Source organism: Perna viridis, chromosome 8 (assembly GCF_037379345.1).
Source record: "Perna viridis isolate PV_CMFRI_1.1 ecotype Kerala chromosome 8, ASM3737934v1, whole genome shotgun sequence".
NCBI classification, from domain to species: Eukaryota; Metazoa; Mollusca; class Bivalvia; order Mytilida; family Mytilidae; genus Perna; species Perna viridis.
Genome location: NC_142452.1, coordinates 21,795,673 through 21,819,039, shown reverse-complemented (window position 1 = coordinate 21,819,039; position 23,367 = coordinate 21,795,673). Strand labels below are relative to the sequence as shown.

At 33.0% G+C, this 23,367-nt stretch overlaps 1 protein-coding gene across 9 annotated transcripts in view; it reads right to left on the bottom strand.

Annotated features, from left to right (window-relative positions):
* Window positions 1-23,367, bottom strand: part of LOC148609825 (receptor-type tyrosine-protein phosphatase kappa-like) — a 108,285-nt gene that overhangs the window by 55,115 nt on the left and 29,803 nt on the right. For 2 of the 9 annotated variants that reach the window (XM_088541156.1, XM_088541159.1), the window contains exon 1: window positions 18,664-18,793. The exons of 2 other annotated variants lie outside the window; for them this stretch is intronic. In XM_088541156.1, the coding sequence (XP_088397282.1) occupies window positions 18,664-18,733 (70 nt within the window). In that variant the 5' untranslated portion in view covers window positions 18,734-18,793. Of the gene's footprint in view, window positions 1-6,234; window positions 6,401-18,663; window positions 18,794-23,367 lie in introns of those variants that run through there. 5 more of the 9 variants (XM_088541152.1, XM_088541154.1, XM_088541157.1 and 2 more) reach the window with 3 other exon arrangements.

Below are 23,367 nucleotides of genomic sequence, written 5' to 3'. Positions count from 1 at the left end.
ATGGTCAAACTATTAAAGATAAAATTCAAATTTTTATAGTGATGGGTATTCCTTTGGTAGATTTTAATGATATGTATAAAATCTTTAAACCATACAATTTACCTATACCAGTTCAAATAAGCGGTACTATTTAAATATTAGCATATGCATCTTTATAATCAAAGGCCATAGGAATTAATGAAAAGAGTTCTAAGTACATATTTTCCGAAAAGAAGATTTAAATCGATGCATTAACAAGTTTCCCATTTTTGTGAGGTTAAAAGTTAAATTTATAGACATATCTAAATACACTATGTATTAAATGAAATGATAACCTATCGATTCAGAACAATTGTGAAAATAGCTATACTTTGGCATGAATTCAATTATACCTTAAAACCTTCGAAGCTATTTCATTTGGTAAAAGAACTTAAGGGTGTTAGAAATATTATCGTGGACTCTATGTTGCTTGGCCTGAAGGGAAGTAATTCAATTCAATTATGTTCCGAAGGTTTGGCTCTTATACCTATTAGGGTGGGCAATTATGATTTTAGTTGTAAATGTTGGGTTTAGATTTAAAGACTGATTAGTCAAAACAATGTGTCATTAAGGATTACAGTTTTATGTTAAAAGTGGTCGGTGTACCTTTGACCGGAGGCGATGTTGACGCTGATACCACAGAATCAATGGAATCACTTGACGACGCCGTTTTTATGGGCACACAAACTGCTCCGAGGTCTATATGAGAACTAGTGAAACGTTCTAGACGATTACGGGGTAAAACCGTAGAGAATATATCCCAAACTGCAGTTTTATCATAGATACTTTTAAAATTTGACCGTTCATATAGATATAAATTACCGTGTGAATGTAGTTGTTGTTAAATTCTATTGGTGAACTATTGCATCTGAAATCTACTATGATTGGAATTATATCCAAAGGAGACAATCTGTTTTTGAAATAGAAATATTGTTGTCTTATGTTTTGTGAATTTTCTCCGATTTTTCACTTAAGAAAAGGAGGCATGTATTAAGTCAAAATCAACATACCATAAGAATATTGTAAACGCCTATTAACAGATCTATATGGATGTTTGGACTATTGTGCTATACACACAAGTTTCTATCAATTAAGATACTCATTTATACACCTATTTCATATTCTGGTCCATGCTCCCAGTTTTTAGTGGAGTCCGAGTTGCTCATTTGCTTTTGTTACTTTGTATGTATAATTTTAGTCACTTTATGTTCTTTGTTGTGTATATCTGTTTTCCATGTCTGGTCTTTGTCCCTGGATTACATTCTTTTGATTACCGCTATAACCTTGGTTCCCTTGATTACTCCCTCATCTATAACATCTATACCAGTGACTAAATTTCCAATATTTCGAATATATGTTTCATTACTAACATCATTATTGACTAACTTTCAATAAATAAATACATACCGATTATTTCATATTCTCATACTTCACAATTTGCATCCAAAATTTTCAATTACATGCATACAAGGCTATTGCAGGACCCCAATATTGAGAAGAGATTAAAGGAAAGTTGACAATTCTGAATGAAAAGTCATCATGTTTGTCGTAAAGTTTGGTCAATGGTTTTCCTTTACCATCGATTTCTAAGTGTAGGTCAAGATATGAGGCTGACTTCACAGTGTCCTGTAATATCATTTATCTCCAGTTCTTTAGGATAGATGCGATGTACCAAATCCCCGAAATTTGGATTGTTTAAAGATAATACATCATCTATATAGCGGAAACTGGGATTAAAGGATATAGCCAAACGATATTCTTTCTTTCGGATCAGATCAGCTATAAAGTCAGCCTCGTAGGAATGAAGGAATAGGTCAGCAAGTAAAGGAGCAACTTTGTTCCCATTGGAATGCCGACCTTTTGTTGAAAAACACGTCCACCACAGTGGTTTTTTGGAAATCTACGATGTAGAATGTTTTAAGTCGGGATTTTAACTGAGTATGGGGAATAGAAGTATACAATGTTGAAAAATCATTGGTTTTAATGATATTATATTCAGATAATAGTCTTGAACTGAATGTATCCAAAAGATCTTTCGAATTTTTCAGGATCCACACGGAATTAATACCACTACGGGAGTAACTGCTGTGGTAGGAACTGCAGACCCTCTTCTGTTAGTATAGAAGTTAAAAGTTTTGAAACAGGTTTGGTGCTACATTTTGCAGATCCAGCAATGAAACGTTGTTTGTTTGTTCTTGTGGAGTTTAGGAATTCAGTACATAGACCGAAATCACAGTCATCGTCCTTGGTAGAGAGACAAACAGAGGACAGCACAGATTTATGGTTTTCCACATTCTCTTCTTTGGAGAGTGTGGTAACAGTATAGGTCTTATCACTGCTATTATTTTTTACGTCTACCTTAAACATAACTATCGAAATAACCATCTACAAAGCAAGAAAATGAACCCTGGGGATTTGAAGTATTTTGAAACTTGTAATACTGAATAAAATGACTTATATCATAATATAACCTGACTTAATGTGGGGTAAGACAAATCTCACTACTGGGTTGGTGAATACCTTCGAGGACCTTAGGTTCACCAGCAGTGGCATTGACCCAGTAGTTATTAGATACAAAAAATACCAAATATTTATGTTGAAAATTTCGATATGCTGTACATGTGTTTATGGCACTAACTTTTGTATCAAATATGATTGTAGCATAATTTATAAATGAAGCCGTACAAAATGAACCAACTATGTATTTTTTTCAACATCTGACATTGTCCATAGTATAGACAAATACGATGCGGAAAATTAAACATTCTAAGAAAAAGACGAAAACAGTATATATCAACTTATCATATACAAAATAAAGAATAGAATACCCCGAAGTGCCCTCTTGAATTGTTGTCATTAGCACAATGTACAAAGAAAGATACTTAAACAACAGCTGCTCATTCAGGTTTAAATCACACGAGTACATCGTTGATATCCAAACATGTTTTGCGTGAACCTTCACACTAACATCCTAACCTGTGTTAAACCAGTCACTCCACTTACTTTAAAAGCCAAAAACATAAACACGAAAACAAAGGGTTAATTATGAAGATGAGCTTTAAATTATTAAAAAGGTCTAGACCAGTCAAATACTTCATTTACAAGTGATAAACTTTAGGTACTTTAAGTACCTCTTAAGAGGTTTTACGTTAATACAGAAACACAATGATTTGTTTTATTGTACAATGAACGACGATCCGCACCAACGACAAACCTATATAGAAATTTGATGATTTTCTATAGACATATAATTTGTTTCACTTCAGTTTGAATGTGTTGCGTATCTGTATTGTGGTTAACTCCCTTAAGATTGCACCATAAAAATCATCAGAAATACTAGCACTAAGTCAAGACATTGTGGTGTTTTCTAACTTTCCCATTTACCATGTTGTGTCATTTGTCTTTACTTTTTCACTATTGCCTTGCGTTTATCAATTAAGTAATTTATGCGTTTTTTTCATGAACAAACAAGATAATCAAAGAAAATTGTGCACGATAAATAGTTCATTTTTAATAAAACTTTTCAATGTCGAGGTTATGCAGAGATATTTCCATCGTAATTGTTTTGGCAAATGTTGACATATTCGATGAAAGGTACTTTCCCTCAAATTCTCGAAAAAGTAAAGTTCATATCCCTAGTGATCTTAATTGCATAATGTCATAAAATGCCTAAGAAAAACAAAAAAAATAATTAACCATCAAAGTGGTGCGTATGACAACTTGTTGAATGTGATTGACTAAACAATTCTAATATTTCCATTGTATTGCGGTGCCAATATGATTAATGTTTGAAACACAAAAGTTTACTTCAAATCAATCTTTCTTACCAACATAAATTGATACTTCTCTGTAGAACATAGAATACCAGTCATCGTGTTTGTTAAGATTGAAGATCAACGTTCATTGTACGGGAAATCTTCATGGATCCCATTTATCATAAGAAACATTGATTTTATTAATAAAAGACCAGTTGGAGAGTTAAATCACAAATTTAACACAATAATGACGAATCAGAAAATTCTTTAACTGGGGAGGAGTGCCAATTGGATTAAGTGTAGCTTTGTCGCTAAGGGCATTTCCTGTTTTTGTTCTGTAAGATTACATGTAACCAACTTATCGAGCGTAAGGATTCGTGGGCACCACTTACCCCCAGGAAGTTAACACCCAAGCGTGTACTTTTTGTTAACATCTTAGTACCATTTATGCTGTTCAATGAAATAAAGCCACTTTAAATTCATCTGGCCATTATCACTAATTAATCAGTGATTACATGTTACTACTAGATACCTTTAAACTGATTTTACTGTAGAAAGGCCTGTGGAATGTTAGTGTTTTAATGATATTAGCATAGAATCTATTTAATGTACATTTAAAATATGTACAAATAACGGGGACGTTTCCGGCAAATGTTGCGGAAAAAGTACAGCTGTTACATTTTAGATGTTAGAAGTACAGACGATTCAGTTTGCCCAAGAAAAATGTGTTTGACTCTAATTGATATTTTCAACTTAGCTTACGCTCAAATCGAAAAGAGATGTACATGTTCGATCAGGTGAACATATTGTTGCTATTGAATAAAACGGTGATTTGACATAGAGGCACACTCGGGGGAATACAAAAAATAACTTTGCTTAAACATAGAATGCAAAACGAAAAGTATTACATCTAATTTTTTTGTCTTAAGGATTATTCAGTATGGGGAATAGAAGTATACAATGTTGAAAAATCATTGGTTTTAATGATATTATATTCAGATAATAGTCTTGAACTGAATGTATCCAAAAGTATCAGAACAATTGTGAAAATAGCTATACTTTGGCATGAATTCAATTATACCTTAAAACCTTCGAAGCTATTTCATTTGGTAAAAGAACTTAAGGGTGTTAGAAATATTATCGTGGACTCTATGTTGCTTGGCCTGAAGGGAAGTAATTCAATTCAATTATGAAGTATACAGTAACTTCCGATAAATGGAAGATATTAATAGTTACCATGATTAATGGGTCATTCAATGACAGCTTTGATTAAAGGAAAATCAACAAAAAAACACGGTTTAAAAGAAATCCTGGCTTTATGACATGAAAGAGTAACCAATCTACAAGGGCATAGAGTTAATTAAGAACAAGATCCATCAAACACGCTAGTTTTTCATATTTACTCAACATAAAGTACAATCTGAAAGCCATGTGGTTCTCTGGTTATTTGCACATTTTTTCGTATACACTACATGTAATACCTTTCAGCAATTGCCAAAAGAACGAACATCTGAATAAAAAAAAGTAAACGTAATAAAGTAGATGACAATTATAATCCTATACATAATGCAAAGGGAATAAGGAGTCAGTGTTCCCCTTTGTGGCCCAAGAACTAAACATCATGTACAAAATTTCCGTACTTAAAAGAAATAATTTAAGTCTTATGATTACTCCCCTCTTTCAAAAATTTGGAAAACTAATTAGCTTTATAAGTCTGAAATGAATTTGTATAGACCATATATATTTTTCTTAAGTTTATGTAATTTAATGCGAATTGTCAATCAACTCTTCCAAATTGTGTTAAAGTAAATAAAACGAGACATCTGGGCAACCTGGAATGGAAGGGTAATAAGAAACATCATAATTCATGGACATTATTCGACCTGGTACCACGAGACATACACCAAGCAATTGATATAACACGTACAGAGAAACTCATTTTAATCAGCAACCTGGTCTCAACTAAAATGTTGAAGCCAAGTTCACTGGTAAGGTAAGTAACCTCTGCTTTTCTAGAACCTCTAAGAAATTTGCCCATAACACGTCCGTAGTACGAAAGAGGAAAAAGACAACTATGACACGGTGCTTGTCTTGATTATTGTGGAGTTTTGGATACCAGGATACAAAATAAAATCAATTCTTTTATAATGTTCTGAAGAATACAAACTATTATAGAGAGCACTGAATGAACTGTTGATAAACTGTCGTGACTTTGTTGGTGTAAACTTCCGGACGACGACTGCATTTGCTACTAGAGTCATTATCAATGTTTTGTTGATTTGCAACTTAAGTCATAATGACTGTCTGTGTGATACGTGTTGTTGGTAAAGACAATAGTAAAGAAACTGTATGTGATCAGAATGTGGTAACTCAAGATTACAAAAGTGTACATCTTCTTAATGATTCCTTTCTTTATTTTGTCTAATTATAATGTAATGAGATAATAAGTAACTTGACTTACTAGTATTAAATGCTTCCGTTAATCCTACACAACATCCAAAAACTATCAACATATGTCCAAAACTCATTGTCTTAAAGACAAAGCATACACACACATACATGTAAATACATGTACATATATCTTTAAACTGATGTAGGGTAATGTACAATTTGCGGTTTAATTGTTTAAATTAATTGATATAATTGGGACGCAGATAATACAAAAAGCAAAGATACACGTAAAATGTTCCGGATGTTTTAAGTATCCTTGTTGATATCAAGTACGTACACGCTATAATTCGTATTTTATGAGTGGAGCAAAAATTATCAATTGACTATTTGTATACACATAGTTTTGTGGTCAATTAGAAGGGTACACAGATTCGTCTAATTCATAAACCTTACTTTAATTAATTACAGCTTATCAAATTCATTCAAGCGATTCATTTGAAACAAGCGAATTATGCTTGATTTCTTCCACGTTCATTTGTTCAAGTATCATATACAATTACTATTCATTCTGTGGACTCTTAAATAATAGGTTCAGACAAACGCAACTTTACATTTCTTGAGCGCACAATAAAAACCCTTGTTTTGTTTGTTTGTTTGTTTTTAATTTATTTGTCTACCTTCGTAGAAATACAACAAACATGGAATAAAAAATATCTTGCAGTTCTGTGGTGGAAATACTAATTTGCAAAAAAACAAACTAGCAAATAACTAAATATTTAATTTGTAATAAATGATAATACACCAAAAGCCTAAAGCCAAAAATGTCAGTGAAAAATGGCTAGAAACCGGGGAATCAATGATTGTAAGGTGTGCGGCAATTTCAGTCCAAATTTTTCAAAATGATATCATTTGTAAAATGAATGAGTGCAAACACTTTAAATTCACAAATTGGCCTGATATTAGTGTATAAAATGTTAAAATTGTTAATACATGCATCACGTGTGTAGCTACAATACAAATAGTTCAGTCATTTTTTTTAATATTTTGCAAATCATATAAATGCGAGGATTTTAAATTTCAATAATGGTTTGAAATTGAATACAATATGTATTATGTCAATATAAGTATCATGCGAATATCGGCGACAAATAATTATTTCAGTCCAAAGTCCCCTGGCCCATCCCCCATTGCACAATCCCACATTCTCCTATGACAAATCCCACATTCTCCTATGACAAATTCCACATTTATCCATCCCACATAGACCCATACCACATTGGTCCTTACCCAATAAAACGGGAAGTGTATTCAATACTTAAGTTTCCAATTTAACAGAAACAATATGAATTAAGTTATATTACTGTCGCTCGGAAGTACTTTCTGACGATGCTCAGATGAGTATTTACTCCTAAAATATTGCAAGCGAACAAACGTTGATCAACAGGACAAAATTAAAATAGTCAAACAAATGTGAAAAGAAATGCACATTTTTATACTGCACAAACATTTGTATCAGAGATAATAGTAACATAGTTAAAAACAAGTGAAAGCTGCAAGAATAGCGACAGTTTTGTCATTCTTTGTTAAACCTGAAATTTGTCATAGAAAAATAAGATGAGAAACATGAAAATGCGACGAGAATGACGAACACATTCAAATGCTACACTCTATACGTCACGATAGGCCATCAAGTTTTTTCCCTGTGATTCCACTGTGAATTCAGTCTGTCAAATCTTAATCTGTTACAAAATGATAATCAGAAGTTTCCTAACAAATAATTGTTTTAATTTTTAGTCTTCAGTTGGTCATATGTGCAATTGCTTAAACCCACCATACACCATAAATACGCGGGTTTGAAGCGAATCTATAGACATAGACGATCAGATGTTATATTATCACAATCCCTAATTGGAAATATAAACATGAGGAAGTTATTAGCATTACACGTTTACTCAAAACGTTTTGTTTAACGCGTTCCAAAGCATCATAAAGCACTAAACAATGTATATATTAGTCAGATACTTTATTTGCTAGTAATACACCTTAGGGTTTTTAACTTAATCTCAGGAGGTTTTTTGTTGATTAGGAAGTAGAAGGTTTTGATTACAGATCACATTAATGACATACTCTTTTAAGAATTTAATGATTTTCTACATATACATTTTTAATTTCACCTCAGTATTTGAAACTATTGCGCATTTGTATTGGGATTAACACCCTTAAAATTTCAAACATCTGAAATTGTCAATCTTTCAGTGGTGTTTTTAAAGCACCGTAAAAGGTTCATTTGAATTTAGTTCCTTAATACCTTTCAAATGAGGCTGTGTTTGTGCTACCTGATTATATTGTAATATACTGGAAAAAATCAACAGTAATAAAAGCGGGAGATTTATAATGCTATAGAAATTAAACGGTATAAAAAGCGGGAGATTTATAAAACCTGGTTTCACCCATCTTTTCCCTCGAAAATACTAGTACAAAGCTAGGACCGTTTTGAACTTTCCTTTGGACCTCGTTATTGCCATTTGACCCACGGACTTTTTTTTTACTTCTACTTTTACTTTTACTTTAACTGAGTATTCATCAGTTGCGTAATTTTGTTACCCTTCGTCACGCTAATAACAGCAAAGAAACGACGCTGAAATTTTCAATTAACTAAACGTTGTTTTAATGAACATGGTATTCAAAAGAAATAGTGCAGGACAATGGTTAAATGTTTGATTGTCATCCGTAAAAAAATAGAAGTCTAACAACCCGATCAGTGGATAATTGCCTTTCACACAATGAGAAGTATTATTCCTTAAATTTTTGAAAAAAAGTAAATTGCATACCACTGGTGATTTTTATTGCATAACGTCTTAAAATATTTTAATTAAAGCTAAAGAAAAACAAAACAATGCGAAATACAAGTTTTTATATTATTTTGAACTTTATGTGAAAATAAAACTCATACTATGAACAAACACTTTTAGGGACAACACTATACAAAGCATGGAGAGCTTATATTAATGTGTTAATGAATGTAAGACACACAGTTCCTTTTTTTTCCGAAATCCCATCGCCTCACTCTCTGTGTAATGCTCCAAATCGTGTTCTGTTCCAAGATGATGAGTTGAATTTAGGTGAAATCCTCGTTACAATGGTTTGATGATCTGAAATGTCAACTTATATGAAGTAAAGGTTTTTTGTGAAGTTCTTCCTGTGTCCATTCAAACGTTGGTAAAAACTTGTTATCGCATGGCTATAAATCAAAAGACGTAGCTGTGAACGTGCTAACATCTTCAGCCGAAATTATGTCCTCGACTATAAACCCAAGAAAACAAACAAAAGGGTTCATTTTGTGCTGACTTACCATGCAGCCTTTGCAAAACTCTTCCAGTTACTTCATTCGAATTGGGAAGCCATTTAATAACATCCCGAGCTCTCCGAACTCTTTCGTGAGGCACATGTTCTGGCATTCCATAGACCTAGGAGTCCAAGAGATGCCCAGGTAAGAGCACAGATTTCATCGCAACCAAACAAAATACAAGGGGCCAATGTCAACCATGTACCCAAATACTGCATTCCCAAACATTTAAAAGCTACTGCACTGGAAAGGAATACGCCATTTTTGCGACGTGACTTGTAAAACTGAAAACACCATATACCTTCTCTTGTGTAGATGTAGTAGGCAGTACGCTGGCGAGACAGAACAACATTTCAGCAGGCGAATGCATGATCATCTCAGTGACTACAAATGTAAACCAGACCTCTCTCATTGTCGCCATCTGAGATCTATCGTACACATCCAGGAGGATCTCCATAACATTATTGTTACGATCATAGATCATAATAACAACTGGTCAAAAAGTAAAGGAGTGTCTCTTGAAAGCTTTTGGATGAACAAATTACAAACAATTTCTCAGATGGAATTAACGAGAAAAATAAATCATTTTTAGGTCCTGATCTAAAACCGGTACATCACTTTGCTTTACATTAATACGCTGTACTACAATAATTTGACTTTTCTTAATTGTTTTCCACATTTGATTCATGTCTAGTTTTTGAAAAAGGTACAGTTATCCACAGCGTGATTCAGTTTCAGAATCGATGTTTTGATTTCGAACTTCGTTATCTTTATGCTTAAGAAGGATATCGGTTATCCAAAATATTCAATGTTAATTTTACCATCATTTGTTGACTTTGAAGATATTTAGACTATATATATTCTTTACGTTTACATATCTTCCCTGTATCAGTTTCATCCGATGGAGCAGTGTAGCGAATAGAGTAGTCACATTCTGAGATGTTTGTTGTGACATGCATCATTAATTTGATCCTCTATCCTATATAATAACATCGAAATGAACTGCCCCGTACTTCCATACATCGTGTACTAAGTTACAGTCCTAGATGAATCCTACGAGGAGGAATGATCAATCACATTTGATACAAGGAGGAAAATTTAGGCAAAAAGGGGTATACAAACTTCCGAACAATGTTAGATAACTGTCAAATATTTGGTCTTTCCCTCCGTATGACTCTTACCGCTGTGACATTTATGGTGACAACGCCTGCATTAAATTCACGGTCCTCGACGACTCGGAGTCTATATAAAAATTTCTAGATTTCAATTATCATTGACGAACACAGAGTCCAAAAACCTTACAATCTTACGCCATTTCTATACATTTCCAGTCAAAGATCAAGTAACTCGAAAAATTTATCATTACACATTTTTTCGTTCGTACAAATCGTAAAAAAGTCAAGGGGGGAGAAAAAGTCGACCCCAACGATATCCTCCCTTTGGGTTGACATTTGAGCATTTTCATGCAGTGCCAGAACAGTCGCAAAACTTTCATAAGAAAAGTCAATGATATGTACACAATGATAGTATTAAAACGTTTAAATTACTGCTGACAAAGACAAAGGTGGAGAAAATAGAAGTGATTTTATTTTTCAAACACAATACAATGAAAAAAAAAATGATTCATAGCAGAAGATGACTCTTCTTGATAAAATGAGATACTTGTTTGTAATCAGATTATTTGTTTGTAATCACATTATTTGTTTGCAATAACTTCGACACAGGGAATCCTTGTTCTCGTGATAAAATTATTATATGACTGTGACCCTGTACGCCGGACGTGGTGGTAAGCATCATTACATAGCTATGTTTTGTTTGTTTTATGTTTTCCCTTTTTATTTGCGAGGCAAGTTATATATTGATGAACACGAGAACGAAAACAGAAATATCTTTATATTGTATGTTTTATTCCATAATATGTATGTATATACTTTTTTATATTGTTTTGCCTTCTACGGAGAAGTTTAAATATACAGATTATACGTAAAAGAAAGTGAATATAATATAATATTTACATGACTATAAGTATTAATCCAAGATTTATATTAATTGTCAGTTCAGTTAAATTTGTTTTAACTTCCTAACTTGAGAATATTTAGAGATTAGCTAATCAAGTAGAAAAAAATTGAATACAATCTATAAACAAATAAATTATTTCAACAGAATCTCTATCTGATATGTTTCCTAGGAAGTTACTGTAGAAAATCGGATTTGTGTCTATAGTTCTTGACCACGAACACCATCAGTATAGTCGCATGAATTAATTGTGTGGATGCACGGGTCAGAAATAAATTTCCCAAATTTGACACAGAGTAAATGGTTCTGTTTGTATGAGGCAGCGTATTGAAATAACATAATGAACTTGTAAACGAAGCTATGAAACTGAACAACATTTAATCTGCATGTGGTTTACACGAATGACAAGTTGATATCGGATTAAATGTTCATCTCTCAATTTCGAACACGGCATTTTTACTATGTTTTGCTACACCTTATTCGACGTAAATTTACCTTGGTCTATGAGAGTGTCAACATATTCATTCATGTTGTATCAATTTTTAAATCAATCAGTCGATAGCCGAAATTCAGTTTACGATATAACTCTGAAGAAAGATTAACTACTGTTGACTCCATACTTTTTCATAAAGTCATGAAGGGTTCATAATTGGATATAAACAAAGTGTTAAATCAACATCATTCAATGTTTTTACATAAATTTAGCAATATTTAATATAGATTGGAACATTATAATCAAAGTCTTAAATCTAGAGTTCTTACAGGTAAAGTGTAATTTCCTTACTTTTACGTTGGTTGTTATTTTTCATACAGTATAATCTGATTAATCTGACCCGGTTTTGACTTGTGGTTCAGACATATGTTTGATTTATCAAGTTTCAAAATAATTGTTGGTCTTTAAAATGAGTCTAGCAGGGTTTAGGATTATTCAGGGCTTATTTTAAGCTCTGTTCTCATAGACAAATTGGCCAAATTTGCACATGTACTTTATTTGCATATGTGTTAATGTACACACAGATGCAAATTCGTCCATCTTAACGCATCTACCTATATCAGTAAATTTGCATCATATGCAAATTTGCAAGCTAAAGTTACATGCACAAATATTCCATATGCGTGTAAAATCCAAATTGTGAAGCGATTACATGAGTTTTTGTTGGGTGTTATTTTAAACATTTTTAATCAAGCAGTTAATCAATATTCGGTCTTCTGTTGAACCATTCTCACAATGAATAGCCTTAAAAGACGACAGACATTGACGTGGGTATTTGATAGCTAGTCTGTTTGATGCTAGAAACATTCACTGAACGACAATTGTTTTAGTTCCAACTTCTTCTGACCCTGCACATTTTACATAATTTAACTAGTATTGAATATACTAATAATATATAATATATTAATAAATAATATTACTAAAGCTGATAGTTTACCGCATCCTTATGATGCGTACCATGGTGGCGCAGCTATTTTATACAAGCGTTCACTTCAGTTTTCTATAAATGAAATGTATAATTTAGATTCAGAAAGAATAGTAGGTATAGAGTTGAAAGGTCAATCATTTGGTTCTATCTTTATATTCGGCGTTTACTTGCCATCAAACGAACACATAGACCAATATAAAGACATATGTATATTTTTATTTGTATAGTATAAATATATCTATAACCATTCAGATTATCAACACATGTTCTTAACTTGCATTACATTGTAAAATACATTACATAAGTGTGTCTTTTGAATGGAAATTGACACGTTTAAAAGACAGTGTTGTATTACAGGGTGTTCAAATGGGGGTTATCAGTCAAAGGTAAGGCGGAAGTAGAACATGTGTTGACCATAACTCTACTTATGGCAAATTTTCTTATATTTGTAAACCTCATTTTACCTTTTTCCATTCCCACTTGCTGATGAAAAATAAATTGACAAAAGCAGTTGATAGAAAAAAAAACAATAAAACCCTCTAAAAGTTAGGAGCCTAACAAAGACTCCAAGATTTGCTCTATCACATAAAAAAATCCCTACTATCAGGTGTTTGTGTTGTGTTATAAGGCACCATAAATTCACTGCAAAAGTAGTTTATGATCCTAGATGACGTAAAACTGCAAAGATGTATCAGCTATGCGTCAACTTTCGGATGAAAGATTTTATAAAAAGCTACACAGTGACCCTACTAAATCTTTTAGTGAAAAAATCACTTCAGAACTGAACAAAATGTTCAAAGACGTCAGCATTACTGAAGAACAGTTCGAATACTTAAAACCAGAGGATCCAAGACCCGGACGTTTTTACCTTCTATCTAAAATTCACAAAAAGATATCCCTGGACGGCCCATAGTTTCTGCTAATAGTCACCCAACCGAAAAAAATTCTGAATTTGTGGATTACCATCTCTGACCCCATGTTCAAAAGCTCCCATCATACTTAAAAGACACCGCGGACTATCTGAGGAAAATGGAATCAATGAATCCTTTACCTCCCGAAACACTTCTGGTCTCCTTTGATGTCACTGCACTTTATACTAACATCCCACACGATGACGGTATAGATTCCTGCCGAGAAGCTTGGGAATCACAAGATATATATTTTGGACCCCCCCCCACTGACTGCCTAGTTAATTTATTCACTTTAGTTTGGATGTGTAACAACTTCACTGTCAACGACGAACTCTACCTCCAAATCAATCGCACAGCTATGGGAACGAAAATGGCTCCTTCGTATGCTAACATCTTTATGGGTAAACAAGAAAATCAAATAATCTCAACATCTTTATCGAAACCCCTCTCTTTGTTTCGATTCATCGATGATGTTGACATGAAATGGACCGAGTCGAAACAAAATTTAGACAATGTTATCACACATGCCAACAATGTTTATCTATCAATCAAATTCACCCATGAAATTTCTGACACCAAATCACATTTGTGGATACTACTACGTTTGTAAAAGACAGGGAAATGACCATGGATCTTCACAGCAAACCAACTGATAGTCACCAATACTTATCTCCCAATAGTTGTCATCCAAAACATTGTACTTAAAGTATACCATACAGTCCGCACTTCGAATTCGGTGCATTTGCTCATCTGACGATACCACCAACAAACGTCTAGATGAACTCCGTGGTCATTTGTTAAAACGTGGCTATAAATTAACAGATATAGATCGGGAATTTGAACGCGCTAACAACATCAGCCGTAAAGATCTCCTCGAGTACAAACCTAAGAAAAAGAACAAAAGGGCCAGTGTCGACCATGTGGAGATAAAAGATATAAGACCGGTACCCAGATGCTGCACACCAAAACGTTTAAAACCTACTGCACTGGAAAGGAATTTGCCATTTTTTGCGACGTGACTTGCAAAACCGAAAATACCATATACCTTCTCCAGTGCCGATGTAGTATGCAGTACGTTGGCGAAACAGAACAACTTTTCAACAGGCGTATGAATGGTCATTGCAGTTACTACAAATGCAAACCAGACCTCCCTTTAAGTCGCCATCTTAGATCCGCCGGACCAACCCAGGAGGATCTCCACAACATTGTTGTTACGATCATAGAACATAATAAAAACTGGTCAAAATGTAAAAGAGTATCCCGGGAAAGCTTTTGGATGAAGAAATTGCAAACAGCTTCTGCAGATGGAATTAACGAGAAAAAAAATCATTTTTAGGTCTTGATCTAAGGCTGGTACAGCACTGTATGCTATACATCAATATGCCGTACTACTATATTTGGATTTTTTAAAAATTGTTTTCCACAGTTAATTTTTACTTTTAATTTTGATAAAAAGATCCTCTGTGTTATTTTCATTCAGGCTCCTATCAGTTGCATATGGGAGCCTTTGATAAAGGTACAATCACCCACAGCGTACGCGGTTCAGCTTCCGAATCTGTTTTGATCTTGAACTTTGCGAGTTTTATGCTCATATCGTTTTATGAGTTTTAAGCTGAGGAAGGATATCAGTTATCCGAAATATTCAATTTAAATTTTACCATCTTCTGGTGATGTTAAACATATTTAGACGTTTATTTAATTTATTGGTATGTTTCGCATCGTGTTTAACCCCGTGAGAGTGACTCGAACTCGAACAGCTATGGCAACAACGCCTGCACAAAGTCCAGCGCCCTATATATATATTTGATTAAGATTTAAGGACATTCAGTAGCACTCGAAAGGCGATAGGTCAATAAGGAAACACAAGGTTACATTTAATCGTAGGACAGTCTCGATATGTATATTAAGAAATAGTGCACATCTTACTTTGAAGCTCTGGTGGGCCAAAATATTTTTTTATGTGAGCAAGCTTGTACGCGTTTTTGTAAGTTTGTATGAATGACATATACAATGTATTATTTATGCATTTAACTTTCAGGCAAACTTATTTGTCAAAACCTGAAACTGGTACCTGATTCTAAATTTTTTTATTGCTTATTAAGGATAATGTTTAACAAAATATATCTATGTTAAAAATTAAAAATTTCTCATAGAAATAAAAACTATAGAAATATTAAAATAATGCATCATTCTTTAGTGAACAAAATGTATTCAAAATTGAACGACTATCACTTTTTTTCTCAGAACCGAACGATATGTTAACAAAAGACCGGTAGTGCTTCTTTAAAATTGTTCGATTGATGCAAGATATTTCGCAGATGTACTTTTACATTTCTCAGTTCGACTTTGATATTTCTCAGTTACAACGTGACATTTCGCAATTAAGAGTTGAAATTGCTCAGTTCAAACTTGATATTTTCATTTCCAAGTTGACATTCCGCACTTCAATGTTGACATTTCTCAGTTCCAATTTGACGTTTTTTTATTTTAAGTTTTAACTTTAATTTACTCACTTCTGAGTTGACATTTCTGACTTCAAAATTGATTTTTATCACTTCTAAATTTACTTTTCTCAGTTCCAAATTGACATTTTCCACTTCCATGTTGATATTTGTCAGTTTCAATTTTCAGTTGACATTTTATAGTTTAAAGTAACATTTTTCTGTTCCAAGATGACTTTTTTCACTTCGGAATCGACATTTGTCAGTTCCAAGTTGACATTTCTCACTTCTGTTCCTTTAAGTAACATGATCAACCAATGATAACGCTTCTTTTTTACACAGGTTTAAACAGTTTACCTCGATATTATATTTTTAATACCTACAGCATATTTTGTTCACTAAAGAATGATGCATTATTTGTTTTCTATTTAAAATATGTTATCGTTAGTATATTTTAATATTTCTACAATGAAATGAATTACACATGCATGCAGTAATTATTTCGCTGAGTGAAACACATTACCATTCAAAATAACAATTTTAAAGTTCTTCTCCAGCACAATGGAAAGGCCTTATTGTAGTTCTCCTAATAATTAAGGTTTTCTCACTATAGTGGGAAGAACTTGCTGTAATTGTTCTGATTATTATTATAAAGGTCTATCCTACTACAGTAGAAATATCCTATTGTATTTCTTCTTCTAATTTGGCATTTATTCCGGCGCCAAAAGGAACATTTATCATATTGCATCATAAATAATCCCTGCAATGGTTCGGCCTAACTACCCTGCGAAACTCGCCTATTTTTTTTCCTTTCATGACATTTGTCGCAGGTGCGATAAAACAAATGATCGGAACTGATTTTAAACTTGTCCAAAACAATAGTGACACTAACTTTACTAAGGATTTTATGAAAATTCGTTTGGAAATGAAGGTGTGAGAGCAACCAGCAAGTCTAGAAATCATTCCCTAAACATTTTTTGTTTAATTAACAAAAAATAACGAAAATATTAATCACTGTAGTTCAATTTATGAATATAAAATTACAACATTTTCTTCATTCTGTGAACTAATCTATAAATATTTGAAAATAGTTTCAAGTTATTTTTGTTTCATGTATGAACTTCAAATCAATCTTAAGGTTAAAGGTTAAAAAGTTGAAAATCCTAGGGTTGAGAGTCTGTTGATTCATAACAATTATGCAGCCCCTGCTTGTCATACTTTTCTTCTGGATTCTATTTGATGACAAGAATTAATCTAGTACTAAGGCATACTATATGCATATCATCAACCTAGGACTAATAGTGTTTTTTTAGATATAAGGTTGCTAACCATTCTTAAACATTGCTATTATATGTATTGTAAACAGTCAAAGTCACTCAACCGGAAATTCAAGAAATGTCAACTTGGAGCTGAGAAATGTCAAGTCGGATCAATGTTATATTAAAACTGTGAAATGTTAACTTGCAAGTGAGTAAAGTCACCTTGAAGATGAGAAACGTCAAGTTGGAAAGAAACTTTTGGTTGGAATTTTTTTATCACCGCACCATGTAACCAGTGGTGGATCCGAGTTTAAAGTTCAGGACGTTAATAGAATTAAAGTCAAATTAAAGCGCCACAAGAACATTTGGTAGGAGGTTCATTTATGAGAAATAAAACAACAAAATTACACGCAAATAAATCTATTTTTACGGGACACGGCTTTAATTTGATTAACACATGTTTACATTGAATGTGCCCTGGAAAATGATGCTAGTGCCTCAATGCTTCATTGATACAATGATAGAGAAATTAATGTCTTTTTTTTTAAACTGTAAAATTTAAAGTTTAGCATAGTTTAGAGTTGCTACACTATACAGAGAATGGAATGAAATAATAAAAATTACTGAAATCTGAACATATTAGATGGAAATACTGGCAAACAGTACAGCAGTTAATAATATGATGGCAAAACAAGTGCAATCAACATTTCACTTAAGAAATATTAAAAAAAAATATCCCGCTCCAACCATTTCAGTATAATTAACCTATTGGTCGTTTTTTCTATATCAAGATATTGAATGAGTAAAATAGTCATGTGTCTCTAGTTACTTTGATAACATTGCAAAACTTAAAAAGTCAATGACCACAAACTCGACTTCAGCAAAAACATACATGTAATAGCAAAACTTCTAAAAACGCTTTAACAGCTTAATAGATAAATGACAGACAAAACATCTTCACTAAATATTTTCCAAGCCAGTTTCCTGAACGAACAATGGATCGTTACACGAATTTAACAACAAGAGGATGCTATAAAATCAGCAAAACATGAAGAGAAATAATGGCTTTCTCATTAAAATAAATGGATTTATGATTTTAACTTACGATATCGAAGAGAATCCGAAGGCAAAACAAAAAATCCAGAAAGGAGGATAAAGTATCTTGTTACCACCATCTCTAAGAGAAAAATATAGTCGAGGAAGTTATTACTTTTCTCTTATATTCTAACCTTAAGTATAGTCGAATACCTCTTTTAAATGTCTAAGATCTAAGGACCATTAAGTGCCTCTCGGAAGGATACATGTCAATCAGGAAACAAAAAAATTCGTTTAATCCTAGGACAGTCTGGATGTGCAGATTACTTATATAAGGATTTATAGTCTACATGAATAATTTCACGTAAGTATTTGAAACTATTTTGCATCCGTATTGTGATCATCCCCCAGTTTTAATTAATGATAAAATTGGTGCATTAGGCTTAAAGGATTTCCATACGATTCATAACAAAATTAACTACCGATTCAAACAAAAATGATTTCTTAGTGTTGCAATACAAAGTGCTAATGTAAACAAAAACAACCTTAACAGCTAAAACCAAATAAAAGTACAACAAAAGAAATTGAAAAAAAAATTAACAAATCATTCTTGAAGCAAATGAACTATAAAAAAAAAAAAACATGTACATGTGATATCTCCACATTCGACCCCTTTTCAACTGCCATTTGATTTTTATGTGCTTCGAAACTTCGTTTTATCACCCTCAAAGTAATGGTCGTTTGAGGACTTGAAGAAGAAAAGTCCAAAGCGAACTCGGCTGTTACATAAAACTATCTAGGCACAGGCTTTTCAAATGTTGGATGAAAGCGCTAATCAAGTAAAGGTTAAAGAATTGCTGGATAAATTACATCCTGCGAAAGGAAATGCCGTAGAAGTAATGAAACAACTTTTTAATGAATATAAAACAGGGAATGAAGTTGCAAATGTTCCTTAAATCGCAAATGAAATGGAGCAAATGGAGAGTGAACTTTCAGAAACAGAAAACGAATGTCAGGATTATTTTAAGAAAGATCAACTGCTAAATCAAGACTATATATTGAATCCAATAATCTATCATACGAGAAAGCTGGACAATTTATGTACTAAGCGGTACTGATAATGTCAATGCAATGGAATACGCAAGTGCCAAAAACAGGGAGAAATCATCTAAAAGTAGACAAAATGGTCATAGATGTTGAGGCAAATAAAGTGCTTTTCTATACCAGTATTTTCCGGTGATAAACGGACTTAATAATCTTGGAAATTGGCGTTTATGTCATATATGTGGATCAAGCGCCAGCGACTTCAGAATATTTATTGCTACAATTGCAGCAGTATTTATTGGACGTTGAAAGTGATTGAAAATCTTCGATCCCGCGAGGCGACAAATTAGTAACTTGAGAAAAAAAGGCGTCAAATTGCGCGGTATTTGGAACAACTTTATAATCTTCGACCGATTAGATCTGAAAATGCAAAAGACATTGAAACATCGAACGAAGTGGTTGACATCGCTATGACAAATTTCAAAGACGAGGAGCTGGAAAATAGATCGCTTTATAACGAACTGCAACAAAAACTGCCAGAAAATATATTCACAGGTGGATATTCGAGAAATGTAAAATTGAATCTGTTGAGTCCCTTCGTGGACGGAAAACATAGTAACTACTAAACAATGTTAAATTACCGACAAAAAGCTTTTATCATAGCGCAAAGAATACGTAGGGATCTCGAAAATAATTAGCTGATCGTTAAAATCCATATTATAATTGACCAGATATCTCCAGTTTCGTATTGACCGGTGCATTCGCGACTAGCACACATTGATGTGTGCGATTCCTAAAGGAAAATCAATTTGAAATACTACATATGTCCTTCCTCAACGTAGCGCATCTATTTCTTGCAGCGAGACAGATAGTAAGGAAAGTTTTCGTTTGGCGAATCTTGTTCGACATCAAAGAAAGGACTGTAATGATTCTTCCGATGAAGATTGTATTCCTTCGATGTAACTGAGAAAACTTCTCAAATATAAAGAAAGAGAGGAATATTTAAGTCACACAAACAACTTGTATGGCAACTCTCTTGATGACATAGACCAAGATAACTGTGACTCCTCCAATTAGGGAGATGAGGACATGAAAGTATACAAATTGAACCATTGTTGGTCAATGGTCAAGAGATAACTTTCGAAAAAAACATGAAGTTAATAAATTTGCAAAAAAAAATTGTTATTTTCAATTTCAAACATAATGTAGGCTTCAACTAATGTTTGATGAAATGTTTATATTGAGAGACATATTTCAAATTTGCTTTGGTACTGTTCAAAACTGAATGTATTATTGATATTTTGTGAGAAAATCAGTATACTTAAAGGTCGAGAAAATTTTATTGGAGGAAATTAAAACAACCCTATCAAAATGGACTATAACATTCGTAATTGATTTAGAACCATAGATAGAGTTGTTTTAATTACTATTCATTGAAATAAAGGACCTGGGAGATTAAATACTTAATTTGAATTTTACTCTTGTACCGTTCGGACATATTTGTTGAATATCAAACACACTTTTACGCAAGTCAAAACGGTCAATTGTACCTATGGTAGGGAGAAGTTGGGATATATGTTTGGTATATGTAAAGATGATTCAAAACGTGAATATATTAGCTGCAAATCGACTAAAAGTATTTTGCATCAGAAGAAAGTTTAACCATACTAAATACTTCCAGAGCAGAAACTGCGGAAAACAGGCAGCGATTTTTCTTATTATTGTTTTTTTTTTGTTTGTTAAATCTTAATGAAGGGCAGAAAAATAGGATTTTTAGAATTAAATAAATGGAATTTTGAAATGATAACCTATCCATTCAGAACAATTGTGAAAATAGCTATACTTTGGCATGAATTCAATTATACCTCAAAACCTTCGAAGCTATTTCATTTGGTAAAACAAACTTAAGGGTGTTAGAACTATTATCGTGGACTCTATGTTGCTTGGCCTGAAGGGATGTTGACGCTGATACCACAGAATCAATGGAATCACTTGACGCCGTTTCCATTGGCACACAAACTGTTCCGAGGTCTATATGAGAACTAGTGAAACGTTCTAGACGATTACGGGGTAAAACCGTGGAGAATATATCCCAAACTGCAGTTTTATCGTAGATACTTTTAAAATTTAACCGTTTATATAGATATAAATTACCGTGTGAATGTAGTTGTTGTTAAATTCTATTGGTGAACTATTGCATCTGAAATCTACTATGATAGGAATTATATCCAAAGGAGACATTTTGTTTTAGAAATAGAAATATTGTTGTCTTCCGTTTTGTGAATTTTCTCCGAAATTTTCACTTAAGAAAAGGAGGAATGTATTAAGTCACAATCAACATACCATATTAGTATTGTAAACGCCTATTAACAGATCTATATGGATGTTTGAACTATTCAATTTGGATGTTTGGACTATTGTGCTATACACACATGTTTCCTATCAATTAAGATACTCATTTATACACCTATTCCATATTCTGGTCCATGCTCCCAGTTTTTAGTGGAGTCAAAGTTGCTCATTTGCTTTTGTTACTTTGTATGTATAATTTTAGTCACTTTATGCTCTTTGTTGTGTATGTCTGTTTTCCATGTCTGGTCTTTGTCCCTGGATTAAATTCTTCTGATTACCGCTATAACCTTGGTTCCCTTGATTACTCCCTCATCTATTACATCTATACCAGTGACTAAATTTCCAATATTTCGAATATATGTTTCATTACTAACATCATTATTGACTAACTTTCAATAAATAAATACATACCGATTATTTCATATTCTTATACTTCACAATTTGCATCCAAAATTTTCAATTACATGTATACAAGGTTATTGCAGGACCTCAATATTGAGCAGAGATTAAAGGAAAGTTGACAATTCTGAATGAAAAGTCATCACGTTTGTCGTAAAGTTTGGTCAATAGTTTTCCTTTACCATCGATTTCTAAGTTTAGGTCAAGATATGAAGCTGACCTCACAGTGTCTGTAATATCTTTTATCTCCAGTTCTTTAGGATAGATGCGATGTATCAAATCCCCGAAATTTGGATTGTTTAAAGATAATATGTCATCTATATAGCCAAACGATATTCTTTCGTTCGGATCAGATCAGCTATAAAGTCAGCCTCGTAGGAATGAAGGAATAGGTCAGCAAGTAAAGGAGCAACTTTGTTCCCATTGGAATGCCGACCTTTTGTTGAAAAACACGTCCACCACACTGTTTTTTTTTTTTTTTTGGAAAACAACGATGTATAATGTTTTAAGTCGGGATTTTAACTGAGTATGGGGAATAGAAGTATACAATGTTGAAAAATCATAGGTTTTAATGATATTATATTCAGATAATAGTCTTGAACAGAATGTATCCAAAAGATCTTTCGAATTTTTCAGGATCAACATTAAATTAATACCACTACGGGAGTAACAACTGCTGTGGTAGGAACTGCAGACCCTCTTTGACAGTTGTTAGTATAGAAGTTAAAAGTTTTGAAACAGGTTTGGTGCCACATTTTGCAGATCCAGCTATGAAACGTTGTTTGTTTGTTCTTGTGGAGTTTAGGAATTCAGTACATAGACTGAAATCATAGTCATCGTCCTTGGTAGAGACACAAACAGAGGACAGCACAGATTTATGGTTTTCCGCAATCTCTTCATTGGAGAGTGTGGTAGCAGTATAGGTCTTATCACTGCTATTATTTTCTACGTCTACCTCAAACATAACTATCGAAATAAC